Source organism: Netta rufina, assembly GCF_964035555.1.
Source record: "Netta rufina genome assembly, chromosome: 4".
Classification (NCBI taxonomy): domain Eukaryota; kingdom Metazoa; phylum Chordata; class Aves; order Anseriformes; family Anatidae; genus Netta; species Netta rufina.
The window spans coordinates 53,538,369-53,557,012 of NC_140127.1; the positions used below are offsets into that span (position 1 = coordinate 53,538,369).

General features: G+C 36.9%; 1 protein-coding gene across 2 annotated transcripts in view; it reads right to left on the reverse strand.

The window, feature by feature from the left end:
• FAM114A1 (family with sequence similarity 114 member A1) overlaps positions 1 to 18,644 on the reverse strand; it is a gene marked incomplete at its 5' end in the record, with an annotated part of 31,547 nt that overhangs the window by 11,117 nt on the left and 1,786 nt on the right. For both annotated transcript variants that reach the window (XM_084285615.1, XM_084285614.1), the window contains 6 exons: positions 2,244 to 2,367; positions 4,639 to 4,791; positions 7,340 to 7,474; positions 8,158 to 8,264; positions 8,402 to 8,515; positions 18,473 to 18,560. In XM_084285615.1, the coding sequence (XP_084141741.1) occupies positions 2,244 to 2,367; positions 4,639 to 4,791; positions 7,340 to 7,474; positions 8,158 to 8,264; positions 8,402 to 8,515; positions 18,473 to 18,560 (721 nt within the window). The remainder of the gene's footprint in view (positions 1 to 2,243; positions 2,368 to 4,638; positions 4,792 to 7,339; positions 7,475 to 8,157; positions 8,265 to 8,401; positions 8,516 to 18,472; positions 18,561 to 18,644) is intronic.

Sequence of the window (18,644 nt, forward strand, 5' to 3'; positions counted from 1 at the left end):
ACGAAATACGAAACAGTTTACTAAAACTGTGCTCCATCAGAGGAAACAGACATGCAAATCCCATGCAGCATTATATGTAAAGGTGCTGGGTATTGTTTTTATCTGAAAATGGCATACTGCTGTCACGTATGGGACTATTACTGGAATTCTGTAAGTTTTATGAGGTTTTATTCATCTGCTCTTCTTACTAAAAACACTGAAGTTCCTGTGCATTAACAATTCAGGAAAAGGTCTGTTTTCCATGACTCAGGAGGTTTTATGAAGCTCCTAAGAAGCCTTCACTCACTCTGACAGATCTTAATGAAGACAACATATTTTTGTGACTAGGACACTGCCTAGAGGAGACGTGTAAAAGCACTACATGGTGTTGAGAGCACTCTCTCTACAGTACAGGCAGTGTTGCATGTACTACGGGCTATGGGAGAGGCTGAAGAAAGGCCACAAGTCCCCACTCAGTAGTCTGACCACATTCTGTCAGCTCCATCCTAACAGAAAGCTACTTTGAAAGGTGATTAACTTTTCTATTATTTTTGCGTCCTCTAGTGGAACTAAAACTTATCCAACTTAGTACTAATATATGAAATTTATCTGTAGTTCAAGTACTAATAAATCTTGAGTTTGACTGCACTAAAGGATGTGAGTCATTTTGAATCGCAGCCTGAAGTAACACCCATTTAACTGTAATGTGGAGAGATCTTGTGCGTGGTTATTATTTCTGCTGTCACACAGAGGAGGGTATGTTTCACTGTTGACTGACTTACTTTTGCAGGGGAACACCTGCAGCAAACTCTCACTTTGTCCTTTTTTTTTTTTTTAAGGTGCTCATTGTCTTGGTTCCAGCACATTTAGAAGGCCGGTTAATGTTTCAAGAAATGTTCAGCAGCTGTGCTTCACTGAAAAAAACTGAATTTCTAACTACCAGAGGAAACATCACTTTGTGTAAGAAGCAGAGATTTTTCTGGAGGCTGGTTTCAAAGAAAAGCTATTTTCCATATAAATTAAGGTACAACACACATCTCATGAATCCTCAATCTTTAGCAGGTAAAACACTTTCTCCACTTCTATTTGTCACAAACCCACAGAAAGAAGTGGAGTTTTCAAGAGTAACAAGGGAAAACACAGCACAAAACTCTACCATACTAAGACTTTACACTGAACACTTGCTATTCATTCCCCTGAGAAGCAATAAGCTACCTGTGAGAGACATCAGGCATACTGAGCAAGCACTGCTTGAAAGAACACAGTCTGATGAGGAAATACTTTCCAGTTGGAATACATGGATGTTAACACAATTTCTCTAACTTTTCCGAAGGTTAGAAAAATCAAACCTCAGCATCTTGCAGAATATAGGCAAAGCACTCCTGAGAAGATCAAAATGATGTGAAGAAAGATCTTTCAAAGTAAGGTTCTGAATACTATGTTTAATGGCTTGAGACAGTGTTCAGTCGAGTGTTCAGTGTTCAGTCTTCTTTTTATTTGCTAGAAGAGGTTTGGCATGGATCTCACAGGCCCAGATGTATAAATTATGGTAACTTTTCCTGACCCGAGCCCACTCAGGGGAATGCCAAAAGTCATAATTGCTTTAAGACACCCATTTTCCTGCTAACCAGAGGATCCATGTATTTTGTGAGCTATTTTATGGACTACCACACTGGTCCCACCCTCTTTAATGCTGCGCACTGTGATAGTTAAGGCATGTTCTGCTATATTGACTTCTTTCTAACACTCCATATGCAACACCTTGCCAAGCAATACCTAGAAGGCAGCACTGCCACTATGTTTCAAAGTGCCTTTTGTTCAAAGACTAAAGATTTTTCAAGTCCCTTAGTAACACTCTAATCCTTTCCCTATCTACCAAGAGAAGGTGCAAGTTAGGATGAAATTGCTAAACAGAAAAGCATTGTTAAATATTCCTAAATTTTCCAATTATACAACTTTAGAAACAGACCGTAACAAAGCCTCAATCATCCAGAAAGTAATTTTCCCTTTTCATTTTTGTTTTGTTTTCACTGATGACATAGCAAAATAGTATAACACGTCTTGTATTTTCTCTATCTCATACTTCAATTACAATATAAATCTAAAGTTAAGCATTCTTTCAAGTTACAGAACTTCAAGTGTAAGCATTTTAGTGAGTTTCTTACAAGGAATATTAAGATAACAGAAATTACAGTTTGGATTTTAATTTTTTAAATTGCTATATACAGAAGTAACACAAGTTAAGTCTCTGTATTTCTGATTACCTTTCTGTGCCTGCACAACTTCATCATCTGATTCCTTTGGAACGAAAATCTCTTTTATAGCAATTAAATCATTTTTCACAGTCTCCAACTGCTCTCCATCAAGTGTTTCCAAATATGACTGAATCTGTAAAAGAAGGGACATAAAGCAGTCCAAAATGAAACAGACTTTGTTAAATGGCTAATTTTGAGCCTGATACCAAAACAGGCTAAGAATGGAAACTTCCACTAATTCCATTTCCAAATTACGTAGATTTGTCTTTAGTTCTCATCAACATTTGATTAAGTATCACAAAAATTACACCAGCCTTGTAAGATCACCAGGTCTCTACCTTCTCCAAGAATGTTTATTTTGAATTATAAATCTGCAAACTGTAATAAACAGTTGGGATTGTTTGGATGAAGACAGCATGCAAGAAGAGCAGACACAATTCATGCTTAGCTTAACATTCGTGGGAGCCTGATTTTCCTCCTTCAGAATCCCACCAAAATTTATTGACAGTGTACTGATCTGCCCTTTCCAAAGAATGTATCGAGACATCTTTTGAGCTAACTGTGAGTTGCAGATTATCTGCAAGTCCCTGCATATGTAATAGGGTGGCATGCCCAAGAGGGATGGAAACAGCTTATTTAAATCACTGTTTGCACTACAGTTGTTGTGTTAGTCTCATGATCCCACTCTTTACCTATGGAAGCCAAAAGAAATGTCTTCTGTCTCCTTGTTACAAAATTTTACTTAAGGTTTGTTTAAAGGTGTTTATTTATTTTTATTTTTTATCTTGCTTCACAGAAGTGCAGACTGACTCAGTGAGAGACACAAAATGCTTCTCTGGTACTCCACCTTGGCATGTCCAGTTCATATGCTCAGAGTAAATACAAAATAAAGCTGGGAGACCCACCTCAAGATGAGATGGACTACCTAGGGTTTTTGTGTCCCTCTCAATAGCATTGCCCATTTCATATGATAAATGTGGTTTTTTAAAATAGAAGTTAATAAATATATATATTTTTAAATCCCTACTGTCAGAAGGACCAAGGACATCAGCAATGCCTTCAGTTTCTGTTGCATTCTTCTTGTGGGCCCATCAGAGTGTGGCTTTTAGGCAGTTGTTATGGTCCCAAGCTTATAAGTACTGGGAGCGTGTGGTATGAGTGTGCATGGTATGGTGTGTACTGTGCAATTTCAATACATTCTCTAAACTTTTTGGAATATATATCAGGTAATTGGACTTGTAGACCCAGACAGTTGCATTCAGTCGTATGTGCTTATATCTTCTAGATAGCTGACAAAGTAGGACTTTCAACAAGTAATCTATGGGTTATCTAAGACATAACATGCAGCACTATCAAAAACCTCAAAGTTACAACTTGCACAAGTCTTACCATGCAGTACTTCACAGTAAAAAAAAAATAGTGTTGACAGACACAGCCTGAACTTGTTCTCTCTGTATTTCTTTTCTGTGTTGTATTTTTTTTTCTTTTTCTTGCAAAAGCAGACTATTGAACCTTATCTGTAGGCTTAGAATTTATAATTTTGCTTTTAGACATAATTGCAGAAAACAAAAAAACATAGAGAGTAAGTACCTATCTGCTATTAAAGCGAGCTCCTATTACTATTGAGAGCAAATAAAACCTTAAAAAATTAAGTTGGTTATTTTTTATTAAAAATAACCCAGAGGGCAAGGAGTGTTAATTACCAAAATAAAATGAAAGAAAATGTATTTTAAGAAATTTATTCAGAAAAATGTTTCATTATGAAACCACTGATGCAAATTTACAAAAGTTCTAGTAATATACTGTTGCTGTTCTACTGTTCTAAAAGCAGTGTCATTAATTCGACAGCTGAAATTAAAAAATGTATGTATCACATAGATATCAGCAGCTTTAGCATGTTCTTTGGAGAGACAGCACTTGTATACTTTCAGTATACTTCCTGGGGTAGTCTTCTGTAAGTTTAGAAACCAACACAAAAAGAAGACAGGATTTGAATAATTAATCTGGAATTAATTTTAATTCACTAGCTTCCAAGTATAGTAGGTCTGAAATACCTGAGTATAAGTATCAGTGCCTGATACAAACCAAAAGACTTGAACCTCCTTGCAAATTCTGAAAAGACATCTTCACAGTGTTACAAGCTGCAAGATATACACTATACATGATCTTAACAAAAATAACTTTCAGTTGTGAAGTTGTTTCTTTTGACCTAATCTTTGAGTTAAATTCTAAATGTACTGAGATGAATTTCCCGAAGCCACAGACTTCCCATGGGACCAATCCAGCTTTCTCTGAAGCTGATGGAACACTATTGTTCATTTTCACATGCAACTTCATAGCAAAATTAATGTAAAGAACAATTTTTTTACCAGCCATTGTGACTTATCCAGTCTGCATACTGTACCTGGGTTTCACTTTCATTTGACAAGATTTCCAGAGCTTCAAGATGAGACAAACCCTGGAACTCATCAAAAAGCAGTCCATAATGTGCTGTCCTTTCAACTGTAACTTGCTGGGCCCGTCTCTGTTTCTCTTTTTCTTTAGCTTCTCGTAACAGCTGCAAAAATATACATCATTCCTGTTGTTTTATTGGTGGTGCTGCAGGTATGACATTTTATTCCCTTCTGTTTCTGCTTGTTTAGAAAATAGTAATAAAATTTGGGACAATATAATACCTACAGAGCTGAAATACCTAACATTTTTTTTTTTTTTTGATAAACTTCTCTACTAAAATATTTAAGTAGTATTCTGAGCATGTTTTTCCCAATGGTAATCACTAACCTTTTTTCTTTCTTTTTTTTTTTTTTTTTTAAACAATAAACAAACAAATAATCTTGCTTATGTTTTCAGAAGTAATATCAGCTATGAATACTATCTCATAAATCTAGCCACCAATTGCAATGGAAGAAAAATAAAAAGGACTGTTTCATACAGAGCATTAAAGCCTCATGCAATCCATTCCACAGGCCACAAAATGGGAAGAATATTATTTTCAGGACCTACCTACCTACCTGCATAAGTAATGCACCTACATAAATATTTCCTACATACATAAAATATTTTTAGTAGATACTGAATTCAGTTTTATGTGACAGCAGGACTGACAAAAGAGATCTGACTAATTAGGTATGTCTTTTCAAAGAGTGAGGCAGAAGTATATGTCATATATTTGGGGATATTTCGGAACAGTTTTCTTATACAGCAGAATTTCCAGGAAGGCCAGGCCGCTTGCATGAATTTGCCACCATAAATTCTGGTAAATTCACCTCAACTGCATCTTAAATCACATACAAACCTTTGAATACAGGCAAACTCACACCACTTACACCATTTCATCATTCAAAAAATTTCTATGATATTGTCTTCAGTTATTCATTTTTTACATATCTCTTATGGTTACAGATTTTTCAAAGTCTCCACCCTCAAAATCACACATAAAGTTTTATGTACAAATCACCTAAAAGGAAGCACTATGTTATGAGACCCCTGAGAACCGATTTATACAACTTTCTGCATCTGACGTTATGGGTGGATTCACACATACTGTTAGGTAGGTATTGTCAGAGGCTCATTTTAACCCTGTGTGCATGACTATGTGTATAGTTGGAGGAATGGCTCAGACTGCTTACAGGCCAACTCAGAGCCCAAGCCCAGTTTAGTCACCACAGGTAGAGAAAAGCAGCAAATTACAAAGCACTGGGCATGGCTAGGGCACTGGAAGTTGATCATTTTTAATGTTAAATTTTGTTGCTTCTGAAAGATCTATCCTACATTGTATCAGGCTTATTTTAAGCATTCTTTAAGATTGATTTTGAGTAATTTGCGATCCCACTTGTCTCCTTAATTTTGATGTGTATAAAATCATTTTATATGTTGAAACTATAAAAAGAAGTCAAATGCATGCCTCGGTTAAGTCAACAACAAAGTCCCATTGTTTTACATGTCTACAGACAGCATTTCATATATGGTATCAAATACGCCTGTATAAACAGCCTTATGTTTAAATACATGAATCCTACAATCTGCACTAATTTTCCCAGATAGATCAAATTTTTCAGTCTCTATAAAAAGCAGGAGCCACTTTCATTACTGCAGATCTAATGCTATTACCCTGTTGAAGTGCTTTGGGATGCCTTCCACGAAACACACTCTACAAGCTTAAGCCTTAGTACAACAGCCAACGTTACTGAATTGGCCACACACTCAGAACCACACTGCGGTGCAGACTTCAGCTACGATGCTGAGACTGCAGTGTGCTATGCCTGCATGCATTTCCACTTTATCAACAGTGACTTTTTAAAACAAGAGTGCTGCTGCAACAGACATATGTAATATGTGTAATTCCAATAACATTCTGTACAAGAGTTAGTTGCTTTTGGCCTACCACAACAGCAATAGTCTGCATCAATTTACAAGGACTGATACTAAAGATGAAACATCTCATCAAAGGAGAGATCCTTTACTGCTTTCTACTGGGTGGTAAGTGTAGTAAAATTAAAACTTTTTTTTTTTTTTTTCCCCACGTATATTGATTTCCACAGCTTCCCTCCCCTCAGTGCCTGGAGAACTAAAATAATTTTGTACTGGCAGCACTTATATGTCTGTTCTATTATCACCGTATCTCTGAACGTTTAAAGATACAAGTCCTGACTTGACTCCTCTCCGAGGGTACATTTAGTTTAAAAGGACATAAGATATAACTTTTCTCAGCTTTAACTCCTAATGAAACATACGTCATATTCCTGCATTACTCATTTCCAGGGAAATTAGTATAGGGATGTTTGTGCCGGAGGACATCTATCTACAGCTGTTACAAAACCACTAACAATTTGATTGTTCTCCAGAGTATAATAATTTATTACCACATATATTACCTCATCAAAATCAGCTATTCCTCACATAATTAAGCAGAAAGGATGATTTTACATCATCTTTTGTGGTTCTGTGAAGAAAAAGAAACTGTAGCAAACACAAAGCATAATATTTATTTTTGTAAGCCTAGCCAATATCTACTGCAATAAATAAAGCCTCTCCCTGAGGCACATGAAATTCTGCAAAAAGAATCTGAAACCACACTGACAGAGCCGTATTAAAATAAATCCAACCTGAGAGAGAGAAACTGTTCTTTCCATCAGTGTTTTTGTTCTCTTAAATCCAGGATCACTTTCTGCAAGGACATTCATGGTTGTCTTTCCAATGAATTCCAAAGCATCTAAGCCTCCAGATAATACACTTTTCCCCTGTATAAAATAACAAAACATGGTTATTTCCTTTCTAGTTTATGCCAATATGAACCATAAAGAGTATTACTTTTGCTGATACCATCTTTGAACATTCAGCTCCCTAGATTTTCTCTGCTTTAGCTAACATTAAGATTTATATGCTCATAAAATTATGCTACCTTGTTCTGAATACATTTTCAAAATGAAAAAAATTAACCATACAAATATTTGCAGTTAATTGAAAGACTCATGTGAGAAGAAACGTAACACCTGTTGCCAATGAAAATTTTAAGAGCAATACCACTTTTGTTTTATCTTAAGTAGCAGCTAGTCAGTAGAAACATATTTTAGGTAAGAAAAATTTGGAGCCAAAGTCTATAATGAAAAGGATGAGGCTGCCTTATCTAACTTGATTTCTAAAATTTTGACGTGATAATTCTGTCTATAGAAATGCAGTTGTTTTTCCTGTGTCTTCATACTAGAATTATTCATCACTCAAAATTTTTCAGCTACACTGAAGAATTTTCATTGGCTAATGATTTCACTTTCACTGGAAGAAACCTGAAACAGACTTACAACAGAATTGTTTGTACAAAGACCTACAACCCAACAAACTCCACTCGTTAAATGTCACCTGCAGTGAATTTACATCTAAAAATGATAAAAAATACCTAGAGGAGAGGCCTGCTAAAATGACTCACTGTGTTCTGTACAGCATTAGTAATAGCTGACAACATCCCACGGGATCCAGATGAAGGAGAAGAAGGAATATTCTCAGAAGAGCTTTGGTCCAGAGAATCCTCTGCTTCTAATAACAACAAAAAAAGAGCAAGCTACAGTTTTCTTTCACCCCTACGAGTCAAAAATTACAGTAAACTGGATCTTGTGATCAAAATATTAAAATTTGTGAATTGTATTAATCTGGCAGTGTCAACTTGAACTTACGTATAATTGATGTTTCAGCTGCAGGATGCTCTGCTGCTTCTGAAGATGCTGAACTTGCATTATGAATTCCCAGGGTAGTTCCTGCTTTTTCCTTTACTGCTGTTATCCCATGACCTGCAGCAAGAACATACTTTAGATTATGTGATTTGAAAACTTATTCCAAACAGTGTGTAGTATCCTTATGTTCCATGAATGATCACCAAAAAACCTGATAATCAGGGTAAGTATTAAACCTACCTCACTTGCTTAACTTATTTTCTAGGTTAATGATTCACTTGTTCTACTACGTCCAGTACATTAGCTGACTAGAAAAAATAAAGTTAAAATATAATACAAATGACACTGGATCAAAAATGTTGTAAAATTTGTTTCAGTGGCACAAATAAGTTTAATTTAGTTCCCTACTTTTCAAAATGCTGAATATTCTATTAGAAAGTTTAAAGAGAACCTGATAATCCTCATAATGCCGTAGGGTTTGGTATTATTTCATTTTCAGAGGTCCAGAACAATTAACCTTATCTGCCTTTTGATGAACTGTGAATGACTGCAGCGTTGAGGTGAGAAATCTGTTCTTCAGTATTCTTCACTAAGTACTTTAGGAATATTGACCCAAGTTCTCAAAGATATTTCATGACTTATGTTTCTCAGTTACTCATTTAAAGTCAAATTTGAAGTTATATCCTCAAAACTGATGTTTAAATACACTTTTTAAAGTCTGTAGGTGTTAAAGGACAAAGAATTATTCTTCCACTGGTGGACAATCTCCTGCAGTGATTGTGCCCTCTGTGCAGATGCACATGTAGTGACTACTTAACTCTGTTCTACTAAAATGGCCTAGTTTTATGTAAAGAACATACGTATGTCATTAGTGTTTTTATCTGAATCATTTTGGCATGCTTTTTTACACAGAATTTTCTAGAGCAGATTACATGGACTGCTAATATCCCACTATAGGATAGAGTGAGATTGGCAGGTGGTCAGCAAAAGGAGGCAGTAGCTTCCTCATCTGCATCAGCTGTAGTTGAAAAATGCTGCCTTAAAAAAAGACTACCCTGAAATGATCTGCCTATTCTGCTTCTGGATATAACCCTACGCAGTCATGCTCATGATGTGCTTATCTCATCACAAACGATCCAGCTAGCACACCTGCCTTAGCTGGAAGCTTCTGCACATCAGCTGACTGCAGTCAGTAACCAACGAGCCAGGCAAGCCCTCCTGTTTATTCCATAACACAATGAAATGGCTTCAGTGCCCCTATTTTCCCAGGTCTTGCATGGTACACAGCTACTGCATCGCTTGTAAAGTCAATCATTTCCAGCAGTAGGGCAACAGAGTACTTTAGTTACCTGTCCTAACTACTTAGAAGTATTAATGATGATCCAGCACTTCTTTGCCTCTCTACCTTAAACTGAATGGTAACTACATAAATAATTTCAGTAAAGCCGTTAATACAGATGCTTAGGCAGACACTTAGACATCTAAGGAAGGAAGTCAAGTGTAACAATTCATCACATGTTGCCCAAACTTTCTTACAATTGCATGCACTTCCTATTATAAAAGTTCAAAACATCTTTTTGGGCTAATTACAGCAAAACAGCCTATCATTTGCCAGTGGTCAGGCAGCTGGACTGGATCTTTGAATGTCTCTTCCAACTGAACTATTTTATAATCTATATAAATATTCATATATGTATATACACATGTATAGATGTATGTGTATATACAGTCATACAGATATGCTTCTTGAAAATCTGATTAAAAAGATGCATCAAAACTATTTGGAAAGGAGTAGAAAGAAGGAAAGCTTAAATTTATGATTCTGGGATTTCCAGATGGGTTGTGTATCAGGTGCTCTACAGATTCGATAATAAATATACTCCAGAAACCATATGTGAAGCAGCACTACTGAAAGATGACATACAAGAAAATTGGAGTATCTGCAGGAAAACACAAAGTAAAGAACAGATGTTCCCTAAGGAACAGACCAGCAGAAACAAGTGATTTTCCATATGAGAGTATAAATTACATGGAGCCCTGATGTTTTACACTGAAACAGAGAAACAAGGCACATAAATGCTCTTACCTGTCTAAAGAAAATACGGCCTTTGCCTATTTCATCTCATGTCTTACAACCACGTAGGGCATGCTAGGCTATCTGCCACAGCAATATAAATCATTGTTGAATAATGTGCCCCTTGTAAGGTCTGCTTCAGTGCACATACTGGAGAATGGAGTACTACTTTGTCTAATCCCAACCTCCTGCACATTTTAATTGGCTCAGTGAAAATATCTGCATGAATAGATTCTTCAGTCACTTATTTACTCATCAGTTTCCTGAGACTCACTTAAATAATTATTAATTGTGCTTTAAAGATACTTGTAAAGTATCTTTGTAAAGATACTTGTAAAGATACTTGTAAAGTATCTTTAAATACCAAGTAAAAGATACTTGGTGTCACATTCCTTTCCATTTCCCCTGCTCACATTTTGTTAAATGAGGAAAAGCATTCCATTCTTTCCATTGACATAAACTGCTTAAAGATTTTGACTTGATAACAAAATATTGTCCTTTAATCATATAAAAATTTAGCTATGACTATTAGGCTAAAATTTCCTTTAAAGTGTTTGTGAAAAAGTTAATGATTTTCAGATTAGTTCTTCATTTTTTTTTTCTCTCTATAAATATACATTGGTTTTCTTTTCTTCTTTTCTTTTCTTTTCTTTTCTTTTCTTTTCTTTTCTTTTCTTTTCTTTTCTTTTCTTTTCTTTTCTTTTCTTTTCTTTTCTTTTCTTTTCTAACATTCTGTGATTTGGCTGTCATGGATTTGCAGATGAGCTTACACCTCCAAGAAGATTTGCATTCACATAGGAGCTGTACTACTATTTACAGTCTTAGGCAGCATTTTCAAGGCTGGGGTTACATGCACAAGAATGACAAGAAAATATTTCAGGTCAGCCGGGAGTGTTTTTGCTGAAGGAAGCTGCATAGCATGTATCTTTCACTGCAACAACAAAACATCAGAATATCGCAAGTGAAACAATGCAGCACTGTTAGACAGACGTACTTGCACAAATGCTGCACAGCTACATGCTGCGCTGGAAATGAAAATAATAATTTTTGATTTCCAAAAGCACAGAAATAAAAGTGGTTGTGGGAGATAAGGCCACATTTTAGAGATAACATCGCACTGTTTTTCTTACACTGGGTGTGGTACCAACTGAACTGATATCGTCAACTTAGGAGCACCTCAGATGCCCCCACTTAGTCATCTGAACAGCAGAGGTGAAAGAGCTATGGGTGCTTGCTTAAGAAGAAAACCACATGCTTCATTAAGTTTGTTTTTCTGTGCTGTTGGTTTTGTTTTTCTTGCCTACATTCTGACTGGTTTTTTTTTTTTTTTTTTTTTTTTTTGTTTGTTTTGTTTTGTTTTTTTTTCGTTGTATTGGCTGGTAATTTCAGCAGAATATTGTTGTTTAGCTTCCTGGGTGGAATCTTTCATTTGAAAAGGCAGCTTTTGTGAGCACTGCCTAAAATCATGGCCTACCTTTGAGCTCGCCTGATCTGCCCAAGGCCAAATCGCAGCGATCACAAATGCTTTAGTCAGACACATCCCACCTCACTTCAGACACTCTCATCTTCCGCCTCCCGGCTGAGCAGCTTTGGGTTCCCTGCAGAGCTGCAAGAGGCAGACAAACCTCTCTGGAGGGTGGTTCAGCACATCTGAAACCTCAGCCATTCCTGCAAGAAACTCCATGCCTTGTCAATCTCGCACTCCCAGGCAACTGGACTCCATTCTTCCGTGGTACAGGTAGGGAGGATGAGTTTGCAATTTTGTTTCTGGCTACCTCAGTCTGTAACCTGTATAGTACCACTGGGGGTGTCCCTGATGAACTACTGATAGAAATTTAACCTACTAAAATGAACGAAGCTTCTCCCAGTTCAAGCTGAAGATTAAGGCCTTCAGTTAGCATCTGAAACTGACAGGGAAACTGAGGAACCTGAACACTGTTGGAAGGCATCACCCCACTGTATGCATATAGGTATGTGGAAAAGGCAGCTGGACTCTGCTCATATGCATTAAAGAAGTGGGAGCACACTGTGCTCACTTTCCGGCTTCACAACTGGCACTCCATTCACTTCAGGGCTTTAGCAAAATTACTTTCCCTGCAGCTAAAACAAATACACTGCCTAGATTCTTACCATACTTATACCATCCAGTCTGTAAATCAGAAATAATTCCAATTAAGCCCATAAATGAGACTAGTTTCAGACCTCTTTACCTGAATTGATAAAATGCTTTAATAAAGTAGCAATAGGCATAAAGGCTGTTACAACACTTTATTGGTTCTCAACCTCTGGTACATCATAAGCCCACATTAAAAGACAAAGAAAGCAAATGGGACTACAGTCCCCAAAAGCATGTCCACAGTTCCTCCCATTTGTTACTTGCACTCAGGATTCTTAAAAAGGAAGATCTGTAAAAGGGGTTTGCTGCTACTGCAGCTGTAATGTGCCATCTACAAAATAGCTGAGTGACCACCATGTGGTTTCAGGCACAAAAATAGTTTTCCTTGAATCAATTGGAAAATTGAATTATGCAATGAAAAAAAAAAAAACGTCTTCGGAAGAGATTAACTGTCCTTTTTTATGACCGCAGAAAAGGAAGGCATAACATTAAGCCTTTGTTTTTTATGTAACTCTTTATTTCATAACAGGGGAATAGAATCTGTAGAGAATGGAAGTGATACTCACATCATTCCAATGCTTCAGTTTGACATTATCTGAAGCATTTGCATTTCTGTTCAGCACAGACTTAAATTTAAGCTATGCAATGCTGACTAATACACATATCCAAGTTCAGGAACAAAGTGACATTTCCTTCCCTCATACACAAGACAGGAAAACAAAATTTTCAGCATATGGGGAAAACTATGGGTGTCGGGTATTTCTGTGTGTGGTTCTACTTCGTGATGAGCTAGATGAGAAATGTACATAAACAGAAAATTACCAAGAAAACAGAATATAATTAAAGCAACGCATGAAAGAGGTGCATTATGCAGCTTTATAATACGAGTTTCAGACCATGTGAATTAACTAGCTGGGCTCTATTTTTATTATTTCTGTTGAATTAGAGGTAATGATACATGACAGCCTAATCAAGGGCACTGGAGTTTCAAAGAACAAAACACGCAAACTTGTGTGGAGTGAAGCGTATGCATACAACATGACACCGAATCATAGAACAGGCTGATCTACAACAGGCTTTCCTTGGAAATGCAGCCTGTTGAGTGCTCTAACTTCTGCAAATACATGAAAGGCATAATTCATCCACATAAAAGAATCTACCATGTGAAAGACAAGGCTTGTAGGAAGATAACAGCTTTCATTAAACCAGCAGATTCACTTAGTTGGAAAAAACAAACAAACAAACAAACAGGTAAGTTTTCAACCATTCAAGCTGTTCTTAAAAAAAAAAAAAAAAAAGTCACAAGCTTCAAATACAGACTGAGAATACATTTTGCCCCAGTTAAGCCTTGGGGCTCAGGGTTTGATGTCACTGCTAGGCTGACCTAATGGCTTCCTGGTGCTGGTGAGGGAGCTCCTGCTCCTGTCTGTTCTTCTGCTTGCCCCTGGCACTTACCTCATTCCATAGCATATTGGTTCAAGGAACTAAAGAGGCAGAAAATTGATTTTTCTTTCCTCTGGGGTTATTTGTATGCCGATTTAGCTTCCTGAACCGGATTACCAGGTGCTCAGAAAAGCATGAGTGCTGGCACATGGACAAAGAAGAACGTGCAAGGAGAAGAGAGGTGCAGGACTGCACATTTCAGTGGCTGCCAGCCATCAGATGGGCTTAGCTTGCAGGAGGGACCCCATGGTAGAGTTTTGTCAGCACTGTTACTAAAACACTGGACTGTATAATTGCTGATTTAGGAAACAATTTAATTTAAAAGAAAGAGGGTAAAAAGATGACAATAACTACAAGTTCTATCTCCAGATCACACTGAGCTTACTTCTCCCTTTCTATCATCCCAGCAACTATTTCAGTGGATCTGCTCCACTGTGGTTTCACAAAGGGGAAAGCCAAACTTCTTACATCTTCAAGAAGAAAACAACCCCCTTCACCTCAGTAACAAGGCAGATTCAATAACTTTCTTAGCGTGACACCTAGTGTCAGACACTGAGCATGGTTCAGGCAGTGCTTGCTGCTTCTCCCAAAGGCACTGTGTTATCAGTTGTGTGGAGGAGCATCACATCAGCCTTTCACAGGCAGAAATGCCAGGGAAAGGGGCTTTGATCCAAAAAACTTCAGTCACTTTAAAGGCAACAGACATTTTGTCCTGAAGACAAAACTATCACCAAAGCAATCAATAGTGACACATGAAGTTAGTTACAGAGAGATAAGATAAAATTATACGGAAACTATTGCTGGAAACTAAAATCAGCAATGCTAAACATATAGACATGCAATAAAAATGCTAATCTGTTTGGGAGCTCTAAATCAGGGTTTGATGAATAATGCAACTAGGATCCTTGAACAACCGTTTCAGCTTAGACTTAAAGAGAAAGGAAAGTATTTGGTAAAAGCTGAATGTATTTGGTTAGGCCTTTAATATGTTTTCTAGTCCATCACAGATTGTTTCTGCTATTTTTACATTGTATAATTCTGGAAAAAAAAAGGAACAGTAAATATTTGTCGTGTTTCACAAGACAAGCAGCTGTGCTATACAGAAACAATGACAGAGACAGAAAAATCACATACTGAAGGTGTTGCTGATAAGTCTAATTCCAGAAAAGCAGCTTTACTTATACCATTATACCATGCACTAAAGCAATATTAAATGGACTGCATCATGGCAAATCCATTTTCTGATGTAGAACAGGAGATGAAGCTGCTCTGATATTAGTTGAATTGCTCAGATATTAAATAGAGTAACTTTGAGGGGAATAATAAATATTTAATAAAAAGAAGGAAGCTTACAGAAATTCCCAATAGCTTTTTTCCTCTGTTTCTCACTGAATCAGATATATGGCATACCCAGCCCAACACCCTGTCTATTACAGTAGCAGGCAGAAAATACTTTACAGGATCAAGCATGAATTTCCATAACATACTACTTGGAAATAAGCCCTCCATATCAGGAATATACACTATTACTTGCTGTATTGATTTCCTAGAGCAAATCTAAGATTATGTATGTAGCGTTTTAAGTTATCTTGGGTTATGTGAACAGTATTAAAATGTTTGATTTAGCAACCCAAGTAATAAATTCAAATGCTATTAGTTAAGACTTAGTATCCACATCAGCCTTAGAATATCTTATAAGGAAAACCAGAGAGACCTAGTATATCTGACTATAGGATAGTTGAATGTCAGTTGTTTTCTGCTTCATTCAATGCCTATTTTATTTAATAAATTCATACAGAAAAGCTAGATCCACAGTTATTAGATCAGAATATGGGAACTCAATCCTACCCTGACTCCAGGGTCAGAAAGTTTCTCTAAGTTGTAAATTCCAGAAAAAACAGCGGAAGTGCTGCTGTACATATAGACATTGGTTTTTACACTCTTTCCCAACTGCAATAATTGACAGCTAAAAATTTTGTTTTTGTTTTGTTTTCTGCTTGTGGATGCTCCTTTGCAACTTGAACTGTTCCAACCGCGCTCATTTTAAAATAACATCAATGCTGCAAATATATACTTGGTGATCATACGCCTATTTTAAATAGACGTCACACAGTCTTATCAAGTCAGACTGCCTAGACAACAAAATTGTTTGCATATTTATACTCACTGAAAATCAGCAACAATGCTGATAGAGTCAGGTGGTATTTAATGTCAATGAAGCATGAGATTTAAATGTATATGAACCAATATTTATACGGCCTATAAAAAAAGATCATATCATAAAATAGCCCATGGAAATTCACAGATATACAATGCTGGCAGCAGCTTTCATAGACAGAAGCAGCAAACAGCTGTAAATAGTATGTCTTGTTTACTTATTAGGCAATAAGAAGGGATGGAAGAGATATAATGCACATTATTGTTTGTCTCCCAACAATACTGTTTTCCAACAGTATTCATCACTTTCAGGCAAGCTTGTGTCAGTTTTGCAAGAAAATATCCATGCTGCTCCACAGAAAAAGTATACGCTTTGTGATATTAACTGATTGCTCTGTGAAGCCGAGACTGCTAAGAAACAGAAGACAGTAAGTGGGATTGCCACTGAAAGCCTGCAAAAACAATGTCTGTTTGGTAGTAAATAGTATTAGAACTTACAAGGAATGTTAGAATTTCCATCTGATATACTACTACTTACTGCAAAACCTGATCAGATTATAAATGGGGCTATCTCATAGGTGAAAGTGAATCACCTAAAAGAGCTGTTTTCCAAGAAACCCGTTACTGCAGCTATAAAAATGAACTGAACTAATCCATCACCATTACAATTTCAACTGATCAACTGCGGAATTACTTTCATGCACATAACTTGACCTCTTTTGTTATTTACACTAGGCCAAATTCTTTTCAGAATGCCGTTGTAGCTATACTGTTAGGTTGAGAATGTGTGAGAGGCAAGGCCCATAGAAATCTGTGACAGCAGCATCTTTTATTACACCTACTAATGCTGCTGGGAACAAAATAAGCAAGGTTTTCAACACACAGGCTCTTCTACAAGTCTGAAAGAGAAGCACTGAACTTTATGGTTTAATAGAAACTGCCAACACGCAGTTCCACAGCTAGTTATGCTGTCCTTGTCCCCATCTGTATGTTCTCGTCATTTCCCTCACACTAGCAGTAGCATTTAGGTGATTAAAATGTGAACCAGATTATGGAATTTACAAATTAATCCAGGTGAAGAACCCGCTCTCACTTCATTGGTACTTTCAAAATCAGTCCCAGAATCCAGCTCTATGCACTGCTACACAAAGGCTATCGTTAGCACAGGAGAAGGAAAAATACATTGGTAGTGCAGGGCAGGCCTGCCCCTTTCAGCAGGAGCCTTTATTTACATCAGTTTAAAGACATCTTAGAAACCCATTCTAAGTTTATTAGACATGTTAACTGGCGGACTGTCTGACGGAAAAGATAATTATGAACTCCTGAGTGTGGGTGTTACTGAAAGAAGAGATGATAGGGAAGTTCCCTCCTTCTCTGAGTGATAGACAGAAACAATTTGTTGCCCACTGAACAAAAAAGGATCAGGAGGAGAATTATTTAACCTTATATGGGATCACAAACCCCATAACTCCATTAAATTCATTATTTTTAGTAACTAGCGATCAATTTTAATTCCGAGGTTCATCCTTTGAAGGTATTTTGTGGATCCTTGATGAGAGCTCATTAGCTAACAGCTTAGTAGCTGTTTTGTGAGAAACAATTTCCTGCTGCTAACTATCTATTGCATGCTTCACTTCTTGTCTATGTGAGTTTTTAATGGGTATAATGATTAAGTTTTACCTGAAGTCTTCGTGAGTATATCTTGGGCTGACATACTGTTGGAAATGAGCATATAGGGAGAGGGAATACAGGGTCTATGTTTTGATGTGCTGTTTCACTCCCTGAACTCTGGTGTGATAAGATTACCAGCTTCACTGTGTGTCAGTGAAAGCCAGAGTAATTTATGAGAAATGAATTCATATTGTGCAGTTAGAAGTCATAATGCATATACCACAAACATGCATGTGCGTTATTTGGGGATGGAAGGCTTTGGCTTCAAAACCCACAACTGGTAGTCACTGCATCATGCTATGCACCCTTTCTTTGAGGCAGACACAATAATAAGTCACTCACTTTACAAACTAACCTATTACATTGTCCATAATTTGACCTGGAGAAGTATTTACATGACAGTTTAGGAAAGTCCTTCATCCTATTAAAAAAAAATAAAAATAAATCATGGCACACTATCAGCTTGCCAAGCTTATCACGAGAAAACTGCCTACAAATCTTATTAATCAAGACAAGCAGTTTTGCCTTTAGAAGTTATTTTTAAGATACGACATTAACATTTCTAACAGCATATTAAAATTATTTCCATATCGCTTACTGACTAAGCACTTACCCACTGTGGCAGAAGCTGATGACAGGAGAGACTTGCCCCAGGTACCCCAAGCTCCCCACCTACTTGCTTTAGATGAGGAGTCTGTGGCCTACAAGAACAAATATATTACTTTACTGTTTAAAAGTCATGTTATCACAGTGATACCTTCTGAAGAATGATTCTTTAGATTCAA